The sequence below is a fragment of the Capra hircus genome, chromosome 5 (assembly GCF_001704415.2).
Source record: "Capra hircus breed San Clemente chromosome 5, ASM170441v1, whole genome shotgun sequence".
Classification (NCBI taxonomy): domain Eukaryota; kingdom Metazoa; phylum Chordata; class Mammalia; order Artiodactyla; family Bovidae; genus Capra; species Capra hircus.
Window position 1 is genome coordinate 92591414 of NC_030812.1, and position 18983 is coordinate 92610396.

The 18983-nt window shown below is 42.2% G+C and overlaps 1 protein-coding gene across 2 annotated transcripts in view; it reads right to left on the minus strand.

Moving 5' to 3' along the window:
* The window catches only part of DERA (deoxyribose-phosphate aldolase), a 118076-nt gene extending 109507 nt beyond the window's left edge, over positions 1-8569 (minus strand). Inside the window, exon 1 of one of the 2 annotated variants that reach the window (XM_018048429.1) lies at positions 8414-8569. In XM_018048429.1, the coding sequence (XP_017903918.1) occupies positions 8414-8543 (130 nt within the window). In that variant the 5' untranslated portion in view covers positions 8544-8569. The remainder of the gene's footprint in view (positions 1-8413) is intronic. The other variant, XM_018048430.1, reaches the window with a different exon arrangement.

The following is an 18983-nucleotide window of genomic DNA, read 5'->3' on the forward strand; positions in this document are numbered from 1 at the left end:
TAAAACCCACAGAGCTCAGATGCTCTTTTTTTTTTAACTTAGCAGGCACCATGCAAGACTGTTGATCATTTATTTAATTATACCACAGACACATATGATTCGTTTATAACGCTTTCTATTTACTAAAATCATGCATCACACGTGCTTCCTCAGTCGTGTCCGACTCTTTGTGACCCCATGGACTGAGCCCACCAGGTTCCTCTGTCCATGAGATTTTTCGGGCCAGAATCCTGGAGTGGGTTGCCATTTCCTCCTCCAGGGGATCTTTCCAATCCGGGTATCGAACCCACATGTTTTGTGTTGCTTATATTGGCAGGCAGATTCTTTACCACTGAGCCACGTGGGAAGCATTTATCAAAATAGTATCAGAATAATAAAAGATAGCCTTATCACTCATGCTTATAAGCAAAGGGTAAAAGACTTTTAATATAAAATCAAAGTTCAAGTTCAGAAAAGGAGGTCCCATTTAAAATCTAAAAGTATGGAAATTCTTTGGTGGTACAGTGGGTAACACTCCGAGCTCCCAATACAGGGGACCTGAGTTCAGTCCCTGGTCAGGGAACTAGATTCACATCCCACAACCATTGAGTCCATATGCCGAAACTAAGACCCAGCACAGCCTAAACAAATAAATAAAATATTTTTTCAAAAACCTACAAGTGTACATAATTATATATTGACTCTTTGTATGAATTTCATACATAGAATATGAAGGACTTTTTTCTTCTTTCTTCACTAAAATAGTATGGTCAGTCATTATAGAATGAGATTGCACTAGAAATCTGAAAATTGGGTTCCTATAGTTAATGAAACATGCCAGGCTGTTTTGGGTCAGTTCCTTTGCAGAAACTACTCCCTGTCAAACACATCCTTTCCAAAAACCTGCTCTGGACTACCTGTAAATTCCTCTGTAACTTTCTAATTTGATTACTTCTATATGGCATGAGTTTGAACAAACTCCAGGAGATGGTAAAGGACGGGAAAGCCTGGTGTGCTGCAGACCACAGGGTCGCAAAGAGTCAGACACAACTGAGTGACTAAACAATGACAACAACAATATGGCCACCTGTATTATCCTGTGATCATTTTTCATACATGACAGTCTCCTTTAGTTGACTGTGAGCTTCAGGAAAGCAGAGACCAGGCTACGCTCCTTTTGGCAGCCCAGCCATTATCATGAGCAACCAGGAACAAGTGCCAGAAACAGCAGGAACTCTACTTTGCTCTCTTTTTTTTTTAATGTGTATAAGTTTATAATAAATAAGAATAAATTTTTTAAATGTATTCTGGTCCCCGTCCTCTCCTAACAACTGTCCTGAACCCTACCCACACCCTGGGAAGCAGGGAGAGTCACTGAGCCAGAGAACCACCTGCTGGGGGGTACCGACGCGGGCAGCAGCCTCATGCACCAGTTGGAGTACAGGCTGGATGCAGGTGCCCGGCGCAGGGGGTCAGAACTTGAGAAAGTCAAGAAGAATGTCTACTGGGCATGGAGTATGTACAACCCAGCATGTAAAGGGTTTCAAACATGCAAAGGAAGAAAAACTGAATAAATCTGTGATGGTGGTCTGGAATTGGAAGAATCGGTATGAATTCATGGTTTTCACTATACAGAGCAATATAGATAGATGATAAGTAGGTAGTCATATAAGCAAATGTGTGTGTGTGTGTGTGTGTGTGTGTGTGTGTGTACACTGTCTAACTCTACCAAGTGAGGGGCTTAGGAGCAGGGACACGCCAGTTTCCATACCTACTGCCCAGATCATGGCTTCTAAACACCATTATCCACTGAAAAAAACATTTCTTGGAGAAAGAGCTGACTCTAGTGCTGGGACAGGGAAAGTATTGAAAGTGAAAGTGTAGTCACTCAGTAGTGTCTGACTGTTTGCAACCCCATGAACTGTATGTAGCCCACCAGGCTCCCCTGTCCACGGAATCTCCAGGCAAGAATACTGGAGTGGGTTGCCATGCCCTTCTCTGGGCAATCTTCCCAACCCAGGGATTGAACCTGGGCATCCTACATTTCAAGCAGATTCTTTACCATCTGAGTCACCAGGGGAAGTATTGGGTTGGCCAAAAAGTTCATTTGGGCTTTCCCATAAGATGTTATGGAAAAATCAGAACAAACTTTTTAGCCAATCCAATATGAGAAGCCTGGAACACCTTGTTAAGCCAAAAAAGAATGAAGTACTTCAAAAATAATGAGACACATTAAAAAGAGAGAGGAGCTAGGATGAAGAGAATCCCATTAGCAAAACCTCAACAATTTCAATATAAAATAATGATAGTAAAAACTACAACCCATTTGAAAAAAAATAGGAAACCTCAAATGTATACTAATATAAACAAACATAAATAAATGGAAAATTTGCAGAGAAACAGGGTACTCAGTTTCAAAGTACCACAATACAAAAGACATATGAATTATGAAGGTTAAAGTAACTTTACAGTGGTGAAGCCTAGGAGACAACACCTTAATCGAATGATCAAACTGAACATCGATAATGAGACAAATCAATATCATGGGCTACTTAATAGGATGCAATGAGAAGTACACAGCATCATTCCTGTGAAATTCCTGCCAAGGATACATAATCTAAATCTAACCACAAAACAAACACGGCAAAAAGATACAGAGGAACATTCTATAAAACAACTGGCCTCTGTACTGCAAAAGTCAACAAAACACTAAGCAATCATTTCAGCCTGAAGACAACTAAAGAGACATGACGATTCGAGGCAACACATGATACTGAAATGAATTTTTTTGAACTAAACAAACATTATTTGGACAACTGGCTAAACTTGAAGTTTGTGGGTTGATTGATAATAATAAATTTATGTTAAAAGTTTTCAATTTGAGGACCACAGTGTTGTTGCAGTCTTTGAGGAAACTGCCCTTGTTATTGCTGTTGTTCAGTCACTCAGTTCCATTCAGTTCAGTCGCTCAGTTGGCAACCCTATGAATCGCAGCACGCCAGGCCTCCCTGTCCATCACCAACTCCCACAGTTCACTCAGACTCACGTCCATCAAGTCGGTGATGGCATCCAACCATCTCATCCTCTGTCGTCCCCTTCTCCTTCTGCCCCCAATCCCACCCAGCATCAGAGTCTTTTCCAATGAATCAACTATTCGCATGAGGTGGCCAAAGTACTGGACTTTCAGCTTTAGCATCATTCCTTCCAAAGAAATCCCAGGGTTGATCTCCTTCAGAATGGACTGGTTGGATCTCCTTGCAGTCCAAAGGACTCTCAAGAGTCTTCTCCAACACCACAGTTCAAAAGCATCAATTCTTCGGTGCTCAGCTTTCTTCACAGTCCAACTCTCACATCCATACATGACCACTGGAAAACCCATAGCCTTGACTAGACAGACCTATGTTGGCAAAGTAATGTCTCTGCTTTTGAATATGCTATCTAGATTGGTCATAACTTTCCTTCCAAGGAGTAAGTGTCTTTTAATTTCATGGCTGCAATCACCATCTGCAGTGATTTTGGAGCCCAAAAAAATAATGTCTGACACTGTTTCCACGGTTTCCCCATCTATTTCCCATGAAGTGATGGGACTGGCTTGCCATGATCTTCGTTTTCTGAATGTTGAGCTTTAGGCCAACTTTTTCACTCTCCTCTTTCATTTTCATCAAGAGGCTTTTTAGTTCCTCTTCACTTTCTGCCATAAGGGTGTCCAAACCTTTGTGATCCCATAAACTGCAGAACTTCAGGCTTTCCTGTCACTGTCTCCCAGAGTTTGCTCAAACTCATCTCCATTGAGTTGATGACGCCATATCTCATCCTCTGTCATCCCCTTCTCCTCAGCCCTCAATCCTTCCCAGCACCAGGGTCTTTACTAATCAGCTGGCTCTTCATATCAGGTGGCCAAAGTACTGGAACATCAGTTTTAGCATCAGTCCTTCCAATGAATATTCAAGGTTGATTTCCTTTAGGATTGACTGGTTTGATCTCCTTGAAGTTCAAGGGGCTCTCAAGAGTCTTCTCTGTTATGGTAACTCATTTAAGGTACAGTTTAGGCATAACTATCTAATTTCTTTAAAAGACAAAAATAAATGGAAAGTAACAGTATATCACATTTGCACTTATTTTAACTGCAGCTTGACTCAGTGCAGCTAGCCATCGGACCTAGTTCTGTGAAGGCAGGGACTCCCTTTGTCCATGTTGTATCCCTAGAGCCCAGGTAATGTCAACCAGTTCACAACTGCTACTCAATAATGACTTTTGGATGAATAAATGTATTTCATAAAATACAAAATTCCATCTTGCTTCTTGGTTTAGCAACTAATCCAAAGCTGATCTCTTTTATCTGTATTTTAAGCAAATAAATTGCCTTGTCTGTTCTGACTTGAATTACAAAAAATGTTTCTACAGAGCAAAACAGTTTTCTCAGTAATCTTGGTTCCTGATCATTTCAATTGTAAATATATGCCTAGAACAATTTCTTTTTACTGCAAAACAGGAAATTCATACAATTGTCCCCATCTTGTCTCAGCTAAAAATCAGTTTTCAAGGAGTTTTTTTCTTTTTTTTTCTGTTTTTCAGAAATCTTTTGAAATTTTCCTTTCTGTACACAAGAGCTTGGCTTCCCCAATAGGTCAGCAAGTAAAAGTCTTCCTGCAATGCAGAAGATGCAGGTTCGATCCCTGGGTCAGGAAGATCCCCTGGAGAAGGGAATGGCAACCCACTCCAGTACTCTTGCCTGGAGAATCCCATGGACAGAGGAGCCTGGCGGGCTATAGTCCACAGGGTTGCAAAGAGCTGGACATGATTCAGCACGCAAGCACATACACAAGAGCTTGCAGATATATCGGCAGACAGCAGAGAGATCCTTCGAAGTCACCTAATACAACACTCCCACTTTCCAGATGTCCCCAAAGAATATCACATTTGGAAGGAAGCCACACTGCCAACATACTTCATAAGCCTCTTGAGATCTCTTTGAAGACAGAAGTAACAAAACTGAATTTTAATGATACTCAGAAAAAAAGAAAGTAGAACATCACTCAAACTTCCACGTGGCTCTAGAGGTAAAGAACCCACCTGCCAATGCAGGAGATGCTGGAGACGTGGGTCGATCCCTGGGTCAGGAGGATCCCCTGGAGGAGGGCATGGCAGCCCACTCCGGTATTCTTGCCTGGAGAATCCCATGGACAGAGGAGCCTGGTGGGCTACAGTTCATGGAGTCACAAAGAGTTGGAGATGACTTAGCAACAAAAGAATAACAATAACAAAGGGCCAAAGGTGCACCACAGAAATATAAAGATTATAGTCAGATAGATTATCTCTTTTTCTTTGAGCAGTGTTGGCTGTAAGTGGGTAGGTGACAGCTATGTCTTCCTATGAAGAAGGCTTGACTAGTTTGGAATCAGAAGGAAAAAGAACCTTAGAGCTGGTCTAGCTTTTGAGCAGCCTGTGGCTTTGGCCAAGGTCCTTGCTTTCTTGAGTGTGGCTCCTGGGCCTACAGCATTAACATTAGGTGACAGCTCATTAGAAATACAAATTGAGATCTCAATGAATCAGAAGCTCTGGACATGGGGCCAAACCATTCCAGTGGTTCTGAAATGCACTCAGGTTTGAGAACCATAGGTCAATCTATAATCTAATTATAATCAAGGTGTGAAGTGAAAGTCACACAGTCGTGCCCAACTCTTTCCAACCCCTTGGACTATACAGTCCATGGAATTCTCCAGGCCAGAATACTGGAGTGCATAGCCTTTCCCTTCTCCAGGGGATCTTTCTGACCCAGGGATCAAACCCAGGTCTCCCACATTGCAGGCGGATTCTTTACCAGCTGAGCCACAGGGGAAGCCCAAGAATACTGGAGTAAGCAGCCTATCCCTTCTCCAGTGGATCTTCCCAACCCAATAAAGGATTAAAAGTTCATTTCTTTAAAAAAAGTTAGTGTTTATTTCAAAAGACCAAGGCACTAAGTAATATACTGCATAAATTAATATTGAATGATTTTTTCCCACTACATAAATATTTCAAATTATTTATTTTAGCATTTTAGGCTAAATCTCTGTCTGGATTAATGATTAATACCAGTGAAGGAAAAACACCCAAGAAATATATCTGATGTTATTTAAACAAAGAGAATAAAACAAAACTATGATCATTTAAATAGCTGCATAAAAATTACATGTACTATTATTCTACATAGCAATTGGTTTTTGTTTACAAAAATCAATTTTTCTATAGTTTCTATGCAGCTATTGTTTTTCTTTTGTGTATACTGTTATTTTTCAACAAGAAATGGACATGATTCTAATTCTTGCAAATAAAATTAAAATTTTCTATGTCAGTTATAACTCAAGGAAAAAAAAGCAAAAAAAATGGTTTAATTGTGCTTCTTGAAAGAAAAACTTCTATGTTTTGGTGAAACAATAGTGCATCAAATGGTAAACAGAGTCACAGCCATACCCTGAAGATACCAAGGTGACTAAGGCCTATGCCCACTCTTATCCTCCATCCATCATCTTTCTGGATCTTCCAATCTAGGAAACTCCTTTTTTCACTAAAGTCCACATTTCAAAGATACAACTAGAGTTTAAAATATAACCTACTAAAAGGCAGTGAGTAAAGGTGACTCAGTGTGGTGAGGAAATCACCTGCCTTCATAAAGACAAGCTTCTACCGTTCGACAAAAGTTCTGAACCATCTCATGAAATCCAAGCTGTTTAATGAGAACAATCACTTTAAGAGAGAAAGTACCTAATTTGCACAAAATTGGCCCCTAAAAATAGAATTTTCCTTATACTATTGTATACTTACTTGGCATATTGTGAGTACTATTATATACTATTTGTGTGTACCTAGTAAACTATTATATACCTTATACTTACTATATATGTGGTGTATAATCGTTTACTGCTGCTGCTAAGTCTTTTCAGTCGTGTCCGACTCTGTGCGACCCCATAGACGGCAGCCCACCAGGCTCCCCCGTCCCTGGGATTCTCCAGGCAAGAACACTGGAGTAGGTTGCCATTTCCTTCTCCAATGCATGAAAGTGAAAAATGAAAGCGAAGTCGCTCAGTCGTGTCCGACTCTTAGCGACCCCATGGACTGCAGCCCACCAGGCTCCTCCATCCATGGGATTTTCCAGGCAGGAGTACTGGAGTGGGGTGCCATTGCCTTCTCGTTTACCAGGTACTCACAAATAGTATGTGTGCGTGTGTTAGTCACTTAGTCGTTTCCGACTCTTTGCAACCCCATGGACTGTAGCCCACCAGGTTCCTCTGTCCATGGAATTCTCCAGGCAAGAATACTGGAGGGGGTCACCATTTCCTTCTCTACACAAATAGTGTATAATAGTAAGTATATGGTATACAATAGTTTACTAGGTGCTCACAATGTATCAGTTAACACTCTCTCATTTAATCCCCAAACCACTTTATGAGACAAGTACTACTATTATAATCATTTAACAAATTAAGAAATATAAGTAGAGTAAGTTATTTGTCCAAAGTCACACAGCTAAAGTGAAGATTCTGAATACAGATAAGCAAGCGATCATACTTAAACTAAGATCCCTAACCTTTGGCTCCATCATGGTTTTGCTATGTCTGAATTACAAATTTTTCACATTCAGGAAAATCAAAACTAGGTGTTCTTGCCAGAAATATTTGATAATATCAATGAAATGAAATAAATGGCAAAATAATCCAAGCATTTTTAGAAATCATTGTACCTATAAAATCATACAATTTCCATTAAGTTATATAATCCAAGGACGGACTATATAGTGCCAGGTGGCGCTAGTGGTAAAGAACCCGCCTCACAATGCAAGAAAACATAAGAGATGCAGGTTCGATGCCGGGTAGGGAAGATCCCCAGGAGGAGGCAATAGCAACCCACTCCAGTACTCTTGTCTGGAGAATCCCATGGACACAGGAGCCTACACTCAGTAGTGTTAGAGTCGGACACGACTGAAGTGACTTAGCATACAGCACATAGTCCAGAGACCTGACAACTTTTTCAACAGTACGACCACTCTGGACATAGAGCTGTGCCAACAATCACCCATGGAAAGCCAGCATTAAATAGCGCAAGGTAATTTTAATACGGAACGGAGGTTTTCATCTGGTTTGTTTGCGGGTCTTTGGGTTTTTTGGTTACTGCTGTTGTTCTTTGCAACCAAGTGAACGAATGAGCTGAAAGGTCAAAGTCGAATCCCTTTCGATTTCTTCCACCGCTTATAAATACAAGGCTCGTGAGTCAAGACTTGCAGGGTCCACGTGCCCAACGGTTCAATCTCCTGGATTGCTGCCCCCGCGCCTGCGCCACCCCACCGGTCTAGCACTCGCCTCCGGGATCCCTGGCCAGGGCACCGAGCGCCGCAAGACTGGAGGAAGCAAGGGATCGAGAACAATGGAAAGGAGAGGGAGCGATTGCGGGCCCTTACCGAGCTCCGTGCCCTGCTGGTGCGCCGACATGTCGAAGAGGCCGCAGCAGAGCTGGCTCCCGGAGCCCGCCTCTGTACTGCCCTTCCTCCTTCCTCCAGCTCCTGCTTCGCCCCTCCCCTGCGTCGCCATACCACGCCCCTCTTCCGCCAGGCCACGCCCATCTAGGGGCGGGACCACTGAACAGCCCGGGATGGCTGGAACGGGACTCCCTTGACTGAAGAGAAAATCGCACCGCCTACCCCGACTCTGTCCTCTCCGCCAGGCGCAAAACTCCAGTACTAACTCCCGCAAATCATGCTGCGAGAACTCGTCGTCAAATACTTCAGTTACCGACTGCACTGAACAAAAAGCATTTTGAAACTTTTCCCGGATTACAAAACAAGACGGGAGAAGCTCTTCCCAGTTACTGTTAGCAGAGCTCTGCGGCCGAACACCTGAAAGGGCATCCGTGGTTCCCGAACTTTTTAAGGGCCACCAACCTTAACGCCAGAGTCCCCCAAGTCCTGTGACTTCTAACCTAGGCTTCCTGAAAAGAAGCAGCTCTGTGGTCTGAAAATAGGAATGGGCCTCAGCTTTGCTCTGAAAGCAGCTAAGTGTGACGCTGGCCATAACTGCCTATTTTAGCTTCGTTTTCCTCATCTGTAAGAAAGCACCTTGACATCTTGGAGCTCTAAAGCTCTGATTCTGTGAATTTTTTCAGCCTGACTTTTTTATGACCTGGAGGGTTAAGTTAACTGGAGTAACAGCACAGACTATTGATCAGCTCCGTACTCACCATCAGAGACAGCTCCACTCTGATGAAAAAGGGAAAACTTAGTTACAGTTTGTTTACCATGAGCCAGTTACTAGTCTAGGTACTTTCAGAGAAATGATAGCAGTGGAGTCTCAGAACAATCCCGCCAAGCATGTACTATAGTCTCCATTGTTGTACATAGAGACATCAAAGTTATGAACAGAGAGATCCTGGCGTAGTGGAAACTGCGTGTGTGCTCCGTCCTGTCCGACTCTCTCCGACCTCATGTGTTGTAGCCAGCCAGGGTCCTCTGTCCATGGAATTTTCCAGGCAATAATATTGGAGTGGGTTGCCATTGCCTTTTCCAGGGAATCTTCCCCACCCACGTCTCTTGCGTTGCCTGCATTGGCAGGCAGATTCTTTGCTGAGTCAACCAGCAAGACCAGTGGAAAGTGAGCAGACTTCAAATGGGTCCAATTCCTTAATAGACCAGCAATTCCATCTAATGACTAGCTGATTCCAAGAATGTTACTTCCTGTAAAATACAGATGATCAAAACAGATTTAACTTGCAAAGTTGTATGTGTGTAAAGCAGTAATACAATACACATTATGGCACATAGTAGGGGCTCAACAAGTGGAAACTGTTAATGTTATTGTCAGCTCCACACAGTAACTATAGGCTTCATAGAAAAAGTAATTCCAGTCTTTTCCCTCTACATGGAACTGCCTCTCATCCTTGTCAGCCCAAAGCCATTGCTGAACATTTTCGATGTGCCTACATCCCATGCAGACATAAAAGAGCATTTTTAAAATTTTTTATTTATTTCATTTTTTGCTTGCCGTAGAACTATATATTGTCACCCTGCTTATTTAACTTATATGCAGAGTACATCATGAGAAACGCTGGGCTGGAGAAAGCACAAGCTGGAATCTAGATTCCTGGGAGAAATATCAATAACCTCAGATATGCAGATGACACCACCCTTATGGCAGAAAGTGAAGAAGAACTAAAGAGTCTCTTGATGAAAGTGAAAGAGGAGAGTGAAAAAGTTGGCTTAAAATGCTACGTTCAGAAAACTAAGATCGTGGCAGCCAGTCCCATCACTTCATGGCAAATAAATGGGGAAACAGTGTCAGACTTTATTTTGGGGGGCTCCAAAATCACTGCAGATGGTGACTGAAGCCATGAAATTAAAAGACACTTGCTCCTTGAAAGAAAAGCTATGACCAACCTAGACAGCATATTAAAAAGCAGAGACATTACTTCACTGGCAAAGATCCATCTAGTCAAAGTTATGGTTTTACCAGTAGTCATGTATGGATGTGAGGGTTGGACTGTAAAGGAAGCTGAGTGCGGAAGAATTGATGCTTTTGAAGTATGGTGTTGGAGAAGACTCTTGAGAATCCCTTGGACTGCAAGGAGATCCAACCAGTCCATCCTAAGGGAGATCAGTTCTGAGTGTTCATTAGAAGGACTGACGTTGAAGCTGAAGCTCCAATACTTTGGCCACCTGATGTAAAGAACCGACTCTTTTGAAAAGACCCTGATGGTGGGAAAGATTGAGGGCAGGAGGAGAAGGGGACGACAGAGGATGAGATGGTTGGATGGCATCGCCGACTCAATGGACATGAGTTTGAGTAAACTCCAAGAGCTGGCAATGGACAGGGAGGCCTGGCGTGCTGTGGTTCATGGGGTTGCAAAGAGTTGGACATGACTGACCAACTGAACTGAACTGAACTGAGGACTTCGTTGCTGTGCATGGACTTTCTCTAGTTGTAGCAAGCAGGAGCTACTCTTCTTTCTGATGTGCGCACTTCTCATTGCACTGGCTTCTCTTGTTGCAGAGTACAGGCATTATGCGCGCAGGCTTCAGTAGCTGCAGCACACAGCCTTCAGTATTTGTGGTGCATGGGCTTAGCTGCTCCATGGCATATGGGATCTTCCCTGACCAGGGATCAAACGCATGTCTCTTACATTGGCAGGCAGATTCTTAACCACTAGACCACCAGGTAAGTCCTGTGTAAGAGTATTTTACCTATTTTTATCTTCACCCTGAAAGCCCGGAGCTGGCCTAGCGCTCAAAGCTAGACCACCGTGCTCCCCAGTAGAATATAATACAGTTTTACAGAACACCAACATCAGCCAAGGCCACTGGACCCATGATAAATACAAGATCACTTGTAATCATCGGTTCAGTTCAGTCGCACAGTTGTGTCCTACTCTTTGCGACCCTATGGACTGCAGCATGCTAGGCTTCCCTGTCCATCATCATCACCCGGAGTTTTCTCAAACTCATGTCCATTGAGTCAGTGATGTCATCCAACCATCTCATCCTCTGTCATCCCCTTCTCCTCCTGCCCTCAATCTTTCCCACCACCAGGGTCTTTTCAAATGAGTCGGTTCTTCACATCAGGTGGCCAAAGTATTGGAGTTTCAGCTTCAGCATCAGTCTTGCCAATGAATATTCAGGACTGATTGATTTCCTTTAGGATGGACTGGTTGGATCTCCTTGCAGTCCAAGGGACTTTCAAGAGTCTTCTCCAATACCACAGTTCAAAAGCATCAATTATTCATCACGCAGCTTTCCTTATAGTCCAACTCTCACATCCATACATGACTACTGGTAAAACCATAACTTTGACTAGATGGACCATTGTCAGTGAAGTAATGTCTCTGCTTTTTAATATGCTGTCTAGGTTGGTCATAGCTTTTCTTTCAAGGAGCAAGTGTCTTTTAATTTCATGGCTTCAGGCACCATCTGCAGTGATTTTGGAACCCCCCAAAATAAAGTCTGTCACTGTTTCCATTGTTTCCCCATCTGTTTGCCATGAAGTGATGGGACCGGATGCCATGATCTTAGTTTTCTGAATGTAGCATTTTAAGCCAACTTTTTCACTCTCCTCTTTCACTTTCATCAAAAGGCTCTTTAGTTCTTCTTCATTTTCTGCCATAAGGTTGGTGTCATCTGGTATCTGAGGTTATTGATATTTATCCCAGCAATCTTGATTCCAGCTTGTGCTTCATGCAGCCTGGCATTTTGCATGATGTACTCTGCATATAAGTTAAATAAGTTAAATAAGGGCAGGGAAGCCTAGGGTGCTGCAGTCCATGGGATCGCAAGGAGTCGGACACGACTAAGCAACTGAACTGAACTGAGCTGAACTGAACCTGGAATTAATCTATACAGTTTGACTGTATCTTAAATTGGCAGCATTCAGAGACAGTGGGGATACAATGCAAAAAGCGAGGTTTTTAAAAATTTTGTATTTACTTACTTTTGGCTGTTTTGGGTTTTCACTGCCGCACGGCTTTTCCCTAGTTGCAGAGTGGGGGCTACTCTCTGCGTGCAGTGCTCGGGTTTCTCATTGCAGTGACTTCTCTTGTTGTGGAGCACGGGCTCTAGGATGCACAGGCTTGAGCTGTTGCAGCAAGTGGGCTCAGTAGTTTCAGCTCTCACATTTAGTTGCTCTGAGGCATGTGGGATATTCCCAGTTCAGGGATCAAACCCATGTCTTCTGCATTGGCAGATGGATTCTTTACCACTGAGCCACCAGGGAAGTGCAGGTTTTTTTGTTTTTTTCTAATGAGGAAATGCTGCTAAATTTCACTCTGTGGATTTCAGTTCTACCTTTTTGCCTTCTGAAACTGAAGTAGTATCCATCCTTAAGGTAAGGCCTCTCAGATCCATGGGCCACCACTGCTACGCTGGACTCTCCCAAAAGATTTTTCCTAAAGCAGATTCTAGGCTTCACCACAGTCTTACTGAATCATAATCTCTAGGATCATGAAATCTGTATTTTTTAAAAAATTCCCTCAGATGATGTTTACGCAAGCTAAGTGCAAAGAATCACCAGCCTAGAGGCACAGAGTAAACCGTGCATGCTAATCTGGAGCTTTGGCCCAAACTGTCTTTCACAAGGGTGAAACTGTCTTTATTGTATTCTTTTTACCCACGCAAATTTTGCATGCCATTCCTTTTTGTGACTACTGGATTTTTTTTTTTTTTTTTGCTCCCCCGATCTCTGTTGCTGAGTGCAAACTTTCTCTAATTGCAGCAAGTGGGTGGGGGCTCCTCTCTAGTTGCAGGGGCTTCTTTCATTCCAGAGCATGGGCTCTAGAGCACAGGCTCAGTAGATGTGGTGCATGGGCTTAGTTGCCCCGAGGTGTGTGGGGTCTTCTGGGACCAAGAATCAAACCCATGTCCCCTGCATTGGTAGGCAAACTCCAATTATTGGACCACCAGGGAAATCCATGTATGTTTTTTAATAAAAATTTCGAGTTGTCAGATAAATTGCCTTTCTCCCCACCCTCCCACCCCTGACTCCTTCAATTAAAATTAAAGCTCTAAGAATATGTTCTATCTTGGAACCTTTAGAACCTACCTGACTGGGAGATAGGAGTAATCCAAATGTTAAAGGTCAAAGGGCATGAACTAGTTGTGTTTGCTTAGTCACACACCCAGGCCTAGTAGAATATTTGTTAGATGAATGATTATTTATTACTCTTTGTGCTACTTTCTTAGTGTGCCCACTGTGTCAATAAGTCCAACATTCAACTGCAGTCTCTATGATCTCTTAGAGCAGTCATTCACACGTTCCTTCGGTAAAACTTCACTTAGACTGGATTGTCAATAGTATTTCTAAATCAGATGGGGGAAACTGTAGAAACAGGGAAGGTTGGGAGAGAGTATTAATATTAGAATTGAAATTTTCAGAGCTGTAGAGCGACTTCTAGAGCTTCTAATTTCTACTTCATAGTGAAATAAGAAGAAATTCCCAGGAGGTCCAGTGGTTAGGACTCCGTACTGTCACTGCTGAGGGCCAAGATGCAATCCTTGGTCAGAGAACTAAGATCCCACAAGCAGTATGGCATGGGGAAAATTAAAAAAAAGGATTATATTGTCTTTTTTATGAAGCTAAATTTATTCAATTTAAGGAACAGCCCTTTATTCTGAGACTCTGCCCTTCACTACCAACTAGGATTTCAAAACGTCCTTTCTTTCATGATGATAGTGGTGGTAGGTGATGTTTTAACAGACTCACTTGGCAAAATTAGCAGCAGACCATGTTATCTTGCCATTGACACCCACTCCCCATCTTTTTCATCTATTTTTTCAACAAATCCCAAAGCTGGGAAGGATCACTGATAGAATAGATATATAATATTGGGGCTTCCCAGGTGGCACAGTGGTAAAGAATCCTGCTACCAATGCAGGAGAGATTGGTTTGATCCTTGGGTCAGGAAAATCCCCTGGAGGAGGAAATGGCAACTCACTCCAGTATTCTTGGCTGGGAAATCCCATGGACAGAGGAGCCTGTCCTCTGTAGCCTGTCCAGGGCTACAGTCCACGGGGTCACAAAGAGTCAGACACCACTGAGAAACTGAGCATGTACCCACTAGGTTATATTAAGTGCTTCCTACAAGTTAAGCCCTCTCCATCAATTATTTGATCTCTTCCCCCCCTAGGCAAATCTATGTGTGAAAAGTGTCATCTCCTTTTATAGATAAAGAAACTGAGGCTCAAAGAGATTAGTCTGTAAGTGCTAGAAGATAATTCAAACCCAGGCAGTATAACTCACAGACACATACTTACTGTTCCTACTATTTCTCTGAAGCCAAACTCATTAGACAAGTCATTTAACCTCTGAAATGAAGTTTCCCATATGCATATTGGAGATATTACCTATCTCATAGGTTTATTGGAGAAATTAAACAGTAACATTTTAAAACTAAGTGGAAAATCTAACATAAGGCATTTAATAAATACTATTTCCACACACATCTGTAAACTTAAACCAGTTACTTTCCACTTGACCAAGTTCCATTCTCTCATTAATTACATAAAGTGGTTCAGCCTATAAAGTACTGTTACTGTCCATTAGCTATCATTTAGATGCATACTTCGGCCTTGTTTACTCAAGTAAATTTGTAAGATGTCTCATTTGTTTCTTCAGGAACTCTATTGATTTTAAACTCACACTTGTCTAGGTGATACTATGTCACACTGGCAATGTGCATTCTTATAGCTCAGCAAAGCTAGGCCTATCTGAGAATGTTTGTTTTCCAGTAATTCTTTTCCTTCAGGAATCCCCCCTAGGGTGCAGTAACATATAGTAATCCAACAGAACCACTGTCTGAAAATATTCAGGTGTAGAACATAAGGTTCCTACTAAAGAAGTATTTTCCCTTGGTCTGCATTTTCAATTCCCCATTTTATTGTTGCTCTGTCCTGAAAAGTTACATCCATTTGTCTCCACCTTGGTCTCAAAGGGGAACGGGCAGCTAAGTTAATAATTCCACTGAATTTGAACTATTAAAAAGTGTAATCTGTAAATTATTTCATAGCCATTAAAATGAATGTGTTGGGACTACCCTGGCAATCCAGTGGGTACTCTGAGTTTCCAGTGCAACGGGCTCAGTTTCCCGCCCTGGTCAGAGAACTAAGATAACACATACTGTGTGGCCAAAAAAAAAAAAGAAGAATGTGTTTAACTTTATTGACTGCCATGAAATATTCTTGAGAATTGACTGTACTCAGTCCTGGTTTCTTAGGAAAAAACCTCTAAATGACACTAAAACTGAGAAGCAATGATGCATAGGGTAAATTATTAAAAATTAGGCAGGATTTGAGCTATAATGAGATTAGGATGTGGAGAGGAAGCTGCAGAGGAAGAATGGAATGGGAATCAGAGTGGAGATGGGGAGACTCTTATCACACAAGCTGAAATCCTTGTAGGTGATTGAATCTCAGGTCAGCTGTAGCTATACGTGAATTCACTGGAGAAGCATGTGCTTTGGGTAGGTGTCTGCCATTTCCGACTTTCGGTGGATAGAAAGATCTGCTCCATGGAGGACAGGTGAAAAATTGTCTCCCTGCCTTGGTGTGATTTGATGCTTGTTTAGGGACTTATTTCGACTTCTATGAGAGCACTTCCAATATACCAGCCACCTTTCTAAGCAAAGCAGTATTGGTGAAGACAGAAATATAGACAAGCGTATTTCAGATAGCAGGATGATTAAAAACGACAAAATCGCAAGTGATGAGGACTTGACACCTGAATCACAAGGGCCAGCCATGCAAATATTTAAATGAGTGGCCCGAGTAGCAGAAATAGCAAGCAAGCCAAGTCAAAGGCCTTGTGAGGAACTTTCCTGGTGGTCCAGCAGTTAATATTCCACTTTCCAATGCAGGTGGTGCAGGTCTAATTTGTGATTGGGGAGCTAAGATTCCACATGCCTTGTGGTCAAAAAATCAAAACATAAAGCAGAAGCAATATTGTAACATATCCGATAAAGACTTTAAAAATGATCCAACATCAAAAACAAAAATCTTAAAAAAACAGGAGGGGGGTGTTGAGAAATGAAGCCACTATGGCTAAAGCAAGTACAAGCAAGGGAAAAAGTGAAATCACAGATGGCAGCAGTCAGAAAATAGTAAAAATATGGTATAATAGGAAGATACTATGGATTTAAACAAGACAGTCACTCAGCCTCTTCAAATCCTCAAGTAATTAGCTTTCCTGTGTAGAGGACGGATAGGATGAGGGCGAGGTGAGGGAGTAGGGATTAAAAGTGGAACAGTTAGGCACTAGAACAGTCCACATGGGAACAGCCTGGCCTAGGGTGGTAGCAGTGGAGATGAGGCCAAGTACAGACTCAGAAGAGCCCACAGGATTTACACAAGGACTAACAGACTCAAGGACTTTATGTCTTTCAGCTTGAAGAAGTATTAGGCAGTGCCCATGAGTGGAATGGGTAACAAGTTGAGGGGAAACAGGTTTGGTTGAGAAATTAAGATTTGTGTTCCACAGGTAAACCTGAGATGCTTACTAATGGTTACGATGGAGCAGCAACTGATATTAAATTCTGGCACTCTAGACCACAGGCGGGATATAGGAATTTGAAAGATTTCGGAAGATACTGAATCCTACATCTTCTCTTCAGAGACCAGAGCTAGAAAGTACAGACCAGACCTGAGGTTAAGCATAAAAGGAGGAGCTGGCAGATATAGAAGCAGTCAAAAAGATGTAAGGAAAACCAGAAGTGTGATAGAAGTTTCACAAAATCCTAAAAACAAAAAACAAACAAAAAAAAAACCTTCAAAAACAAGGAAATAAGACAACTGAATGTTGCTAAAGTTTTAGTTATGGGGGCTTCCCAGGTGGCTCAGTGGTAAAGAATCTGCCTGCCAATGCAGGAGATGCGGGTTCAATCCCTGAGTCGGAAAGATCCCCTGGAGAAGGAAGTGGCAACCCATTCCAGTATTCTTGCCTGGGAAATCCCATGGACAGAGGAGCCTGGAAGGCTACAGCCCATGGGGTCAACAAAGAGTCTGACATGACTAAATAGGAGCATAGCGACTAAATAGCAGCAGCAAAGCTCTCATTAAGATCAAAACAGAAAGTAACCACTGAGTTAGAAACACACAGGACACTGGAGGCTTTGACAGATACAATTTTAATATGCAAACTTGAACTTTTTGCTAAAATAAATTCTACTACAGGCTTCTACCATTTGGTGCAGTAAGCAGAGTAATGGCCCACTAAAGATGTCCATATCCTAACCTCTGGAACTTTCTAATGTTTCTTACATGCCAAAAGGGACGTTGCAGCCGGGATTAAGAATCTTGAACTGACATGAGCCCAATGTAATCACCAATGTCTTTGACATGAAAGAGGGTTGCAGGAGACGCAGAGATTTGAAGATGCTGCATTGTTGGCTTTGACAATGGAGGAAGGGACCATGAACCAAGCAATGCCGGGGGCCTCTGGAAGCTGGAAAAAGCAAGCAAAGATTCTCTTCTACCAGAAGGAATGCAGTTCTGCCAACACCTGCCAACACCAGCTGTGAGACTCATTTCAACCTTCTGACAGCCTCAACTGTCAGATGAGTTTGTGTTGATTCAAGCCAAAAACCTGTGATGTTTGTTACAGCAGCAGTAGAAAATTAAGACACAAAGGATACCAAACACTGGCTGTTCCTACAGCTTGTCAAGTGGTTTGTATACTTAGCATGTGCAAGGCCACCAAGAAAAACAAGGTTACCTCTCAGAGCTAAACTAGTCAAGTCCCTAAAAACATATCCTCTGTTGTTAAAACAAAAGTAGCTAATGATCAACTCTACTAATCTGGCAAAAGCCAAAACCTAAAATGACTCAACTGGATGATCAGAATCTAATAACCTAAGAACTTGGCAGTTAATACAATACAATCAACCAGAGATCTGACCAACATGAACACTGTAATTAGATAAGTATAAGCTATGGTATGACAGAGTTCCGGGGCTTGAAATTCAACTTAAAACTTTTAACTGGAGGATATTGGCTTTACAATGTTGTGTTGGTTTCTGCCGTACAACATTAGTCAGCCACAGTTACACATATATCCCCTCCCTCCCACCTTCCCATTCCACCCCTCTAGGTCATCAGAGCACAGACATGAGAGCTGAGCTCCCTGAACTATACAGTAACTTCCTGCTAGCTATCTACTTTACATATGCAAATATACGTTTCCACACTACTCAGTCAGTTCATCCCACCCTCTCCTTCCCCTATAGCATCCACAAATTTGTTCTGTCTGGTCTCTATTCTTGCCCTGCAAATAGGTTCATCAGTACCATTTTTTTAGATTCCATACACATGCATTAATATACGATGTTTTTCTTACTTCACTCTGTATATAACAGGCTCTAGAGTCATCCACTTCACTAGCACTGAATCAAATTCACTCCTTCTTATGGCTGAGTAGTATTCCATTGCATGTATGTACAGCTGCTTTTTCTTGATCTATTCATCTGTCGATGGCCACCTAGGCTGCTTCCATGCTTAAACTTAT